Here is an 11832-nt window from a genome sequence, read left to right on the forward strand (position 1 = left end):
TATTTTTAATTATTTAGACAAAATTACCTCTATTAGAATATATCGTTTCTTTAATATATAAAATTATTTAAATTATTTTTAAATACTCTAATCATTTATAAATTATATAAAATTATTTTATTTATATTAGAACAACTATAAGTTAATATTTTTTTAAATAAATCATAAAGTTATCAAAAAATATATCTAAATAAATTTAAATTAAATGTTACTTTTTATTAAAAATATAATCATTAATATTTTTATCAAATATACTATACTATATTTACAATTTAATAAATAAAAATTAAAATTATGCCATTTACGGTCATTTTATATATAAACAGCAACAGCTAATCAAAAATGAGAACATGTATGGTCTATCAGCTATCAATTACCAGCCAATAGCTATCAGCAACAGTTAGCAGTTACCAAGTAGAAGAAACTGGTGAACCAAACGGGGCCCTAAATGTTGAGGAGCAAAGCAGTAATGTCATTCATTGTCTCTAACTAATTTTAATATTCTTAAAGCAAAAACTATTTAATAATGTTAAGGCCTAGGTGGTAGGCCTTAGGTCGGGCCTTGTTATTAGTGATTCTTTGTAATTTTTAATTGTAAACCAGCTCCTTGTTATTTAGGATTGTAAACCAACTCTTATAAATGGTAAAGAAGCGCTATAATTTTATTTCAAATTTTACGATCGGCAACGATGATCTCCTCTTTGATTAACTCCTCTGGGCTAATAATCACCCATGGCATCTCAACTTTGGGATTATGGGCGCTAAACCCCCTGAAATCTAAAAACGGGCGCTAAACCCCCTGATTTTTGAGACGGCGCTCACAAAACCCCTAAGACCAAAAATCGTCGTTTTTTCGTTTTTTGTCGACGTGGCACCCAATTTCTCGTCCGGACACCAACTGGCGGCGCCTGTTCCCCCTGCATGCATGTCTGACATCTGCTGCTTGTGTAAGAATGTGTCAGTTGACTTTTTTCAAAAAAAAAATTAAATGAAAAGTAAGCGCGGTAAGTTTTTATTTTCTCTCTCCTACTTTTCCTTTTCCCCCTCGCTCCCCCTCACTTCCCCTCACTTCCGTTTCATTTTATTTTCGTTTCAAATATTTTCTCCACTCTTCGTCTTCTTCGTTCATTTTCTTCGCTGACACTGACCTATGGTTTGCTCCTTTCCCATTTTTCGTTCATTCTTTCTCATTTTCCTTGCATTGTTCCCCATTCTTCCTCCATTGTTCAACATTGTTTGTCATTTACACCTATGTAAAAAATATAAGAAAAATCGCTGAAAAACCTAACTAAAAGAGAACATTACATCTGCAACAAAGAACAAGAAAGTGATTAAGGGAGTAGTTGAAGATTGTTTTTTGATAAAGGTAAGAAATTTAAAGTTACTCGCTATTTGATTTTTTGTGGGTTGGTTAGAAATTTTAACTCCACTAACATGTTGGCAGGTTTTTAGTTTGTGTGGCTGCAAAAAATGAAGAGAAAAGGATTCAGAAGAGGAAAACGAAAAGAAAAAAGAGTGATTCCAGAAGAGGGACTCCTGGAACTCCTCGGTATAGTTCCAGCAGCGATGATGTTGTTTAAGGTATGCTTGTAGTCTATTTTATAGGACATTTGTGCTAAGAAATTGGAGGGGGTTGATGACTGTTAAAGTTGATAAATTTGTAGGACCACTTAATTAAAAAAAATGTCAAATTGTTTTTTTAAGAGATAAATTGGTTGATTGGTTTGGGACCATTTCTTTTTGGCTGTATATGCTTTTTGAATAATATAATATGCTTTGTATGTTTGGTGATTGTGATAGTTGAGTTTTTAATATATCTTTATGTGTTGGAACTGTTGTTTTAGACAATTAAGTATTATTGTTTGTGTATTTAATGATGGTTGGTTGGTTTGTTGGTTGAATTGAGTGTTGCTTTTTTTTTTTTTTTCTGTTTTTCAGTTTCCCCTGCAGATTTAAATTGTTTTACCATCAACTTACACATTGGTGGGGAACTTGGGGAGTGGGGATATCATAACGGGGAAGTGAAGAGTAGGGTATTTAACCTTGATGTCATTACAATTAGGGGTGTGCAAAACCGAACTGAAACCGAAAAACCGAACCGAACCGACAAATTCGGTTCGGTTCGGTTTAAAATTTCAAAGAAATTTCGGTTGGTCGGTTCGGTTCGGTTTTGAGTTAAAAAAATTTCAGACAGATTTCTATGTAAACCGAACCGAAATAGCTGAATCGAACCGAAATAACCGATCGAACCGACTAGTTCGGTTCGGTTTTTAAAAAAGGCCAAAATTCGGTTCGGTTCGGTTTGAACCGAATGCACACCCCTAATTACAATGGGTAAGTTTGATAAATGGGTGGCAAAACTGTTACACAAGAAGCTTGTTGTCTACCATTGGAAAGAGATAGCCGTAGAATATAACGTGGAGATAAAACCAATTAGCCATGAGGATGATTTTATGGAAATGGCTAGGGCTGGGGCAAAGGCGGGGAGTGTTGAGGTGTACGTTAGGGAGTACTCCGTTGGGGATGTTAGGAAATTAAAACCTAAGAGAAGTCCTAGTCCTCCCCCTCCATTAGCAGTTGTCTTAGAGGAAATTGAAGAAGCGAAGGACAGTTTCAGTTATCCTAGTCTGGGCCTGGTGTTGAGTCAGGAAAATTGGGAGAAGCATGGGGATCGTGGCTTCAGAAAAAAGGCGCCAGGTGCGATCAGAATGGTGCAAAGTTAGGGGCCAGGGGTGAAAACTCAAGGGAGCCAGGGGCCATGGTTGAGAACAAGGTCACCAAGTCAAGGACCACTAATGATTCAAGGTCAATGACAAGTCCCACACATATAATTGATTCTCTGTAAACTAGTCCAGGTATCAGTAGTTATGCTAACCCTTTGGCTATGATCTTTTAGAAAAGCTTTCAGTTTCAACCTCTCTTCTAGAATTAGCTTAAAACAGTCTCTAGTTACAGTCCACCTAGAGGGTATTTTAAATCTAGGGCATGCAGCATTTATTAATCTTATAAATCCCATACCATCAACAAATCTAAATGATAATTCATCCACAACAATCATATAAGTCAATGCTTCCCTAACAGATTCTTGACTAAAAGTCCAGGCTCCCACCACATTCACATTGTTATCAGCAACATTAGTATGAACAGTAGGTTGCAAAGTTAACAAAGTTTGTCTAACTTGCTTACTATGTGGGTTTTTTAAACAGGCAAGCATATGTGCTCTAGGTGTGGATGTTCCATTTAATCAGTTATGCCTCAATGGAAGTCTACAACTGCGATTCATCACCGGAAATAAAAACAAAATTGGACGTGGGTGACTATTGTGTCGACGATTGTTGGTATAATCGTGGTTGGCCTGTATTCTGGGGTTGTGATGTCAAACATGTGGCTAACATTGTGGAAAAACTGTTAAAGCCGTTATTAGCATTTAAAAATTACAGACTGCTATAAATGGTAAGAGTGAGTGCGGACATGCTAGGTTATTATTTGTTGTAATTCATTTAAATTAGTGTGTATGGTTAAAATGTATCTTTTTGGGCCTAAAAGAGGTGAGGTGTGATGGGGCATCGCACCCCCTCTCCATCGTACATGTTTGGGAAATTTTACGCTAATAGACCCTTTAACTCGACCTAATTCACTCTTTCACATTTTTACAAACCCTAAAACATTTTCTAGCGATGCCTCCTCGTTCACTACTAGAAAACAGCGTTTTAGCGACGGATTTTAGTGACAGATCTAAAATTCGTCGATATTTTGGTGATTAGCGACGGATTTTCCGACGGATCTAAAATCCGTCGCTAAACACCCAATTAAATTGGCGGGATTGATCCCGCCAACATTAGCGACGAATTTTCCGTCGCTAAAGTTGGCGGGAGTCGTCCCGTCAATTGTTTTGATAAACTTTAGCGACGGATTTTAAAATCCGTCGCTAATTATTGGCGGGAATGCTCCCGCCTTTTATTTTCCACAATTAGCGACGGATTTTAAAATCCGTCGCTAAATTTTATCATTTGACGACGGAATTTAGTGACGGATTTCAAATCCGTCGCTAATTTGCACTGTCAAAAAAAAATTAAAAGGTATTAAAATATTATTTAAGGTAGTATTTAATTAAAAATAATTTTAAAATTTTTGAATTAAATTTATATTATTTCAATATAACGTTTTTATTTATAAAATAATAATTAAATCTTATTTATGAAATAATAATTACAGATTATTTATTTATTTAAATATTTTAAAAAATTATTAATTATAAAAAAAATTATCTTAGAATGCGGGATTAAATTATGGAAACAAATATTTGTTGTTTTTAGTTATATTTAAGTATAATATACATAAATATATAACATGAATATGAGCTGGTTAAGGTGGAGTTACGCGCGGGAGAACTACAAGGTTAAAGAGTCTTGAGAGGGGAGCAATGGAAGGATGAGTGACCTACTGGGAAGTTAGCGAAAATTGACGGGTGGATGCGGGTGGGTGATTAAACTCGGGTGGGTGAGTGACGGAGGCCGCAAATGAGTGATTAATTAAATAAAAACTTTATTTTACGATTTAATTGTAATTTTTTTTTAATTTTTTTTAAAACTAGTGACGGATTAAAATCCGTCGCTAAATCCGTCGCTAAAACCGAGACCAAAATTCGTCGCTAATTTTTTTTTCCGTCGTTGTCAAACGTTGCGACAAAAATGTAGCGACAGACTCTTTCCGTCGCAAATCTGTCGCTAAATGTGTTTAGCGACGGATTTTGGTCATTTAGCGACGGAAAATCCGTCGCTACATCACTGTTTTCTAGTAGTGGTTTTTCCTTCGTATTTGACTATTCAATAAGTAAATCCTTCATGTGTTCTTCGTTCCAATCTGTTTACTTTTTTTGGTACGTTCTTGATTTGTTTGGTTCTCTTTATATTCGTTCTTTCGTCGCTAAAACTCTCTTAGCTTGTGGTCAATTGTTTGTCATGGGACTCATGTGGTAACATCTCTTTCTTTTTGTTGTTCGGTATCATTTCTTAGATTGTAACGTTAATCGTATATCGGTTGGTGTAGTGTGTGGCTACTGATTTGGTGATATGTGGCTGGGTTTAATTGTTTTGGTACGACTTGTTAGGTTTGAGATTATATGTTCATACCTTGTTCAATCGTTGAATCACATGATGATTTGATTTTCTTGATCTCGATTTGGTGTGTTGATTTTGTATGAACTGTTTTGGCTACGATTGGGGCTGCTTAATATTGATTCATTATATGGTTATTGATTGTCGTTTAGCATTATAGAAACATGTTATGATGATTTGATTTGCATTAAATGATGAGTTATTATTGCCATATCTTGATTTGATCGATAAGTATTTTTATTGGTTGTTTATTCGAATCTGAAAATTTAATGGATTATGCGTTATGATCTGAATTGGATTCATTTAAGTGTTATAGCATGCTTGTGTTGATGTTGGCTTATTTTTCCGATTTTGGCCAAGTGTTGATCTTGTAGTCATATTATGTTTTTGGTTGCTTAAACATGTTATATGCGTTGTTTAGCATTGTTGGATTGATTGTTAGCATGCTAGTATATTGCACGATTTGTGTTAGCCATTTTGAGCATGTTTGTCCTTTGGGGACTTTAATAGAACACCTTGTGTGTGTGGTGTTATACGTTGGTTAGTTAAGTGATATTGAGTTCCGTTATTTGAAAATAATCATTTGATTTATCAAAGAGCTTTCTGGATATTAAACTTTGATTTATGCTTTGGTAAAATGTTGGGTCGGGTTAGACTTGGGTCGTCCGACATGTGAGGTTAAACTTGATAGTTATGATAACTTGGCTGACTCACCACTTTGGTTTAAAACTTGGTTTTATGTTTGTAACTAAGTTATACTGAAATGGCTTTTCCGGATTATGTTTTCAAAGTGGAACTCAATTAGACTTAACTTGTTGTATGACTTTGGTTATAGTTTGAGTAAGTATGATTACTCTACGTTGGTTTACACTTTGGCATTTTGGTTGAATATGTGATGACATGATGATGGTTTGTACTTTGGATTGTTTAATATCTGTGATATTCCTATGTGGTGTCTAGTATTCTCTAAAATTAGGGGATGATATTAAATATGCTTTATATTTTGTCTAGACTCGTCAACTTCTCGTGATTCAGAGTCAAATTAGATTTAGTTACTTGTCAGACTTTTGTGAGAATTCGCAAACAGTGAGTTTATATTATTGTTTGTCGATTTATTAAGTAAAGTATATATATTTTTGTGTGAAAGGTAAGATGAGAGAGAAGAAATAGAAATTAATTATAACTATGAGGTTTGTTTGAGAGGGGAATATATATAATACCGTATAAAAGAAAAAATTTGCTTTGAGGTACCGTATTATAGAGATACAAAAGTATGAGTAGTATAAAAGTATAAAATTTAGAAAAATTGGTTAAATTTGTAAAAATACCTTTTAAGTATTGGTTGGACATCTTCTATTAACATCAATTGATTTTAAAATGAAATCTAACATAATACATCTAAAGCATATTTTTTTTTGTTTAAAAGCTCTTCAATTTCAAATTAGCTCTAAAAGTTTACACGCATTTGACAGACGTATCAAAAGACTTATAAATACAAAAAAATAGAGCCATAAAAAAATTAATTGAAGTTAAGAGATTTTTTTAAATAAAATACATATATTTTAGGTGTTTTAGAATTGGTTAATCTACATTTTATTTACAAAAATTAAATATATTTTATATTTTATATTATGTTCACTTTATTTAATTTTTCATATATAATTTTGGCGTGTCTTATAAATTTAAGTTAAAATTATTTTACTTTTTAAATAAAATTTTAGAAATTGAATCGTTTGATTTTCACATAAAAAAAAACTAAAATGGGAATTATATATATATAGAATTTTGGAATACTTCTTTTCTATAATATATTTTGTCTGTTTGGACTGGCAGTTCACATATTAAAATCCATGTGTGAAAAAAAATATCCGTCTCAACATATGATGAAAATGAGTGTTAGGTGTGTAGGCACTCAATTTCTGTGACATTTTTGTTGGCCTCTCTAAAAGGTGAGATATAGCATTTGATGACCTTATGCAAAGCTGTAGAGTCATGCAGTAGTTAGGGACACAGGATCAAAAAAATTGATTTAGTGTATAGTGACTAAAAATCGTGCCGCTAGTTAGTGTCTCATGGCCATCATAATTTGTATCCACAAGATCATGAGCTACTAGTAATTCACAAATAGAAAAAAAATAAAATTTCATGTGGTGTCATATAAGATTCAGCATAAGTATCATGTGATCGAGACATGTTACTCTATTTTTCTAAACGTTAATAATATATTTAATATGATTAAAAAAATACATTTGATGGACATGTTCCTCGAATAATCACGTTAATAAATTTAAATTTTATTATAAAATATATCATCATTATAAATTGTAGTTCACATATTTTGTGTTTACTAATTTAAATTTAGATATTATGCCAAAAGAAAAGAAAATTTAGATCAATGATAATTTCTTTATTACTATTAGATTATTATGGAAGAAATATTTCAAGATTCGATAGATTAGATTACTATTATTCATTAATTTTAACCATAATATAGCATGATAATTTAATTTTGCTGAAGAAATTTTGTTTATTTATACTTGACTGACTATTTTAAAGAACTTTTGTGACATTCTGCAAAAATAAAATGTAATAACTTAACTGGAGGAAAAATCTACTGTTACAAGCCCAGCATTGGAAGAATGGGCCTCAGTGGGCTTAAACCGAACTTTCCAGAGATAATAACAGAAGACGGATACGGGCGGGCCACTTGTCAGCCGGCCTGACTCTCGTGACCATAAAGAATGACGTGGCATCCAAATTAAAACTCATAACAATATGACGTGGCCACCAATCACTCCCTCTTTTAACTTTTTTCTCATGGACGTGAACAAATATGAATGCCACTTGACTTTTCTCCATCTACAACTGTCGCTCGGACCAACGCTATCATCAATCTTCATTTTTCTCTCTCTTCAGATCAACGGTCTAGATTATCTCACTCATTCTCTCTCTACCTAATCATCTAATCTTACGGTTATTAATAATGCCAAGCATGACGTGCCACAGACCCGCATTGCAGCGTACATGTAACGCACTGAGCCCTAATATTACCGGATGCTCCGGTAGCCAGTTGCCTTGTTTTGTATATTAAACCTCATTTTCTTTACATTTCAACCACTAATCACACTCTGTTACAACACTATCACAACTATTCTCTCCGCAACTAAACTACATCATATTCATCTCCGAAACCGACTACCATGGGTAATGATTCTGTGTTTTCGTGTTTACATCTATGTTTATACGCTTTAGTTTTTGTTCTGATCTGGTCTGATCTGATCTGATCTGTTGTTTTTTGTGGTGTTTTTCAGGGAAGATTAAGATCGGAATTAACGGTAAATCTAATAGTCACTCTGTTTATATGTTGCTTGATTTTGATTTTGATTTTGATTTGATTTTTTAGGAGCGAGATCTGATTAGTATATGATTAAATTTTGGAAAATTAGGATTCGGAAGAATTGGAAGGTTGGTTGCTAGAGTTGCTCTGCAGAGGGAGGATGTTGAACTTGTTGCTGTTAATGATCCATTTATTTCCGTCGAATACATGGTGATTATGCGCTTTACGCTTTTTCGTAGCTTAAATAGACGATTAGGTTTATGGATCTGGTTTAATTGGTTGATGTTTGTCTGTGTAGACATATATGTTCAAGTATGATACAGTTCATGGTCAATGGAAGCATCATGAGTTGAAGATTAAGGATGAGAAGACTCTTCTCTTCGGAGAGAAGCCTGTCACTGTCTTTGGTGTAAGGTATGGTGTATTCTCCATTTTTAGGTTTTCCTTGATTGCTATTTAGATTGTGGTATTATGGACTAATGTTTGTTTTTGTTGGATATATTGATTAGGAACCCAGAAGAAATCCCATGGGCTGAATCTGGAGCTGACTACATTATTGAGTCAACTGGTGTGTTCACTGACAAGGATAAAGCTGCTGCTCACATGAAGGTGCTTATTATTCGTGCATTACTCTCTACCATTGATAATATTGATGATTGCTTAGGTTTGTAGCATCCACTAGAACAATTATTATGCTTTTAAAGTGCTGAAAAGCGTTTTAAGATGTTATAATTGTTCTAGTCTGTGCTGGTATAGGAATTTGAACTTTGCATCTTGTTTTTGCTTAGATCTGTTGTAGTAATGTGGCCTATTTTGTTTAATTGATCCAATGATATCTTATTTTGTTTAATTGATCCAATGATATCTTATTTTGTTTAATTGATCCAATGATATCTTATTTTGTTTAATTGATCCAATGATAGGGTGGTGCTAAGAAAGTCATCATCTCAGCTCCAAGCAAGGATGCCCCAATGTTCGTTGTTGGTGTTAACGAGAAGGAATACACATCAGATATTCACATTGTATCAAATGCTAGTTGCACAACAAACTGCCTCGCTCCCCTTGCCAAGGTTCTAGACTCTAGTCTTACTAGTAATGTTTATGAAGCTATTATGTTACGTAAGATGGCATATTAATTAGTGTTTATAATGTCTTACCTATTGTGAAATGACAGGTCATTAATGATCGATTTGGCATTGTTGAGGGTCTTATGACAACTGTTCACTCCATTACCGGTATTTTTTATTTGTTTTTGTTTCGCATTCATCGTTATAAGAGCTTCGTCCTGTTGCTCATCGTGCACTTTCCTCCCTGAATTTAGCTACCCAGAAGACTGTTGATGGTCCATCAATGAAGGACTGGAGAGGTGGAAGAGCTGCTTCATTCAACATCATTCCTAGCAGCACTGGAGCTGCAAAGGTGAGGAGTTAATGAAGTTTTCCGAATAATTCAAATATAACCTATGCTAATTGCTTGTGGAATCTTAGTAATATTTACGATGTGTTTTAGTGGTTCATCAGACGACATCATGTTTTAGTTGATCTTGTGGTTGCTTTCCATGATGCCAATTTGTTGTTCTGCATTATTGTTGTACCTCAGAGACTTTCCCCTTTCTTTCTTTAGGCTGTCGGGAAGGTGCTGCCTGCTTTGAATGGGAAACTTACCGGAATGGCTTTCCGTGTTCCCACAGTTGATGTCTCTGTGGTGGACCTCACAGTTAGAATCGAGAAGAAAGCAACATATGAGCAAATTAAAGCTGCCATCAAGTGAGTACTAATTGTAATGTGCACGACTTAAAAAGTCTTGGAACATTTCACAGTTGCTTTAGTGAAAATGCCTGGTTCAATGGGGTAGTTACCTTATTTTTACTTGGCTACATTGTATCAGAACCTCATATTTTTATTTACTTGTGTGCATAGGGAGGAGTCCGAGGGAAGCATGAAGGGAATATTGGGATACATTGATGAGGATTTGGTTTCTTCTGACTTTATTGGTGATAACAGGTAAGGAAATTTGTTTAGCATGCCCGTTTGCGGTACTCTGAATGGAGTATTCCCCAAACATGCTCATAATTGTGGGCATGGAATAAGCCGCAAATATCTATAAGCTGACGAGCTGTAGGCCTGTTTTCCAAGAGAGCTCAAGTAGATGGGAACTGTCTGCTTATGGGATATTTAGAATTAGAGTCATTGGTGTTCCTCAGAAATTCTAATAATTTGGTGTTTATGTGATATTTGTAGGTCAAGTATTTTCGACGCCAAGGCTGGAATTGCATTGAATGACAATTTTGTCAAGCTTGTCTCTTGGTATGACAACGAAGTTGGCTACAGGTAACTTTGTAATTTTTTCAGAGTTAGATCTAATGTGGCTCTAGTATTTCTAGTTGTGGCACTAATTCATCCTTGATATGTTTGCAGCACACGGGTGATTGATCTCATCTGCCATATGGCATCTGTCCAGTAAGGCAGGAGCAGCTAAGCCGTTGTTATAGGCTCCTTCAGATGTATTTGAGTTGTGGACGCCGTGTATTTTGTTAGAATGAGGCGAAAATCAAAATAAAAATTTGTTTAAAGACCGGAAGCTGGATTCCAGCATGCTTGTCCTTAGGCTCTTAAATCATAATGTTGGTGCTGAGGATGTTTGAATTCCTCTTTTCATGGATTTTGTATTTTGTTTTTAGTATTTATGTGGTGTTTTAAACAAATTAGTTAAATTCCTCTTCTGTGGCATCTCTGATGTGGTGGTATAATATTCATCTGCCTTTTCTACCTTTGTTAGCCATATGCTACGCTTCTCTTTGGAGGATAATAAAATAGTTGGATGTATTATTCCAAGCAAATTTAGGAATTTTATTTTTCCAAATAGAAGATCTGCTTATCAAAACCACAAATTGTTCTCTTAACAAAGCAAATTTTTAAATTTTGATGGAAGGTTTCAATTGTACATGATGCTAACTATGGTCTTATGTGTTTCTTTAATAATAAAATTTACCATTGCGCACGAGAAAAAAACAGCTGCGCCATATCATTTGTGTAACAAATTAATGGTGCGTCAGCCATGTGAAAAAACTCCGTAGCACAATTGACAGCTGCTTTTACAAATTCAAGAGTTCTACTTGTGGGGGTGAAAGAAGAAGTATCATCATAGAGTAAGGAGAATGCACCTTCGATTTTGTCTTAAATCTATGCTTAATAATACTGATAGGGGGACCCAACAAATCAAGCAAGATCATATCATGATATCTTACCATATATGATTACTATTTACACCTAAACATACCATAATTAAAACAAACAGATGCTAATTGCTATATAATCACAACTTAAGACTTTTAGACAATTAGTGAGGACGTCCCCGCTTATGGTCATTAGGTATGAG

General features: G+C 34.4%; 1 protein-coding gene across 1 annotated transcript; it reads left to right on the plus strand.

Annotated features, from left to right (window-relative positions):
- The first annotated feature begins 8222 nt into the window (after positions 1–8222).
- Positions 8223–11183, plus strand: LOC126671986 (glyceraldehyde-3-phosphate dehydrogenase, cytosolic-like). The gene is made up of 12 exons (XM_050365836.2): positions 8223–8321; positions 8429–8452; positions 8564–8664; positions 8753–8868; positions 8964–9063; positions 9378–9524; positions 9629–9689; positions 9776–9873; positions 10078–10220; positions 10374–10457; positions 10695–10784; positions 10872–11183. Exons 1-12 carry the CDS (start codon positions 8318–8320, stop codon positions 10915–10917), a joined length of 1014 nt encoding a protein of 337 aa, XP_050221793.1. The 5' UTR covers positions 8223–8317; the 3' UTR covers positions 10918–11183.
- Positions 11184–11832: the final 649 nt, after the last annotated feature.

The sequence above is a fragment of the Mercurialis annua genome, linkage group LG3, assembly GCF_937616625.2.
Source record: "Mercurialis annua linkage group LG3, ddMerAnnu1.2, whole genome shotgun sequence".
NCBI lineage: Eukaryota > Viridiplantae > Streptophyta > Magnoliopsida > Malpighiales > Euphorbiaceae > Mercurialis > Mercurialis annua.

Excerpts from the sequence above, each read along its gene's own strand:
- LOC126671986 (XM_050365836.2), top strand. Across the intron at positions 8,453-8,563 it reads GATTAAGATCGGAATTAACG|GATTCGGAAGAATTGGAAGG; the intron begins GTAAATCTAATA and ends TTGGAAAATTAG. Across the intron at positions 9,064-9,377 it reads AAGCTGCTGCTCACATGAAG|GGTGGTGCTAAGAAAGTCAT; the intron begins GTGCTTATTATT and ends ATCCAATGATAG.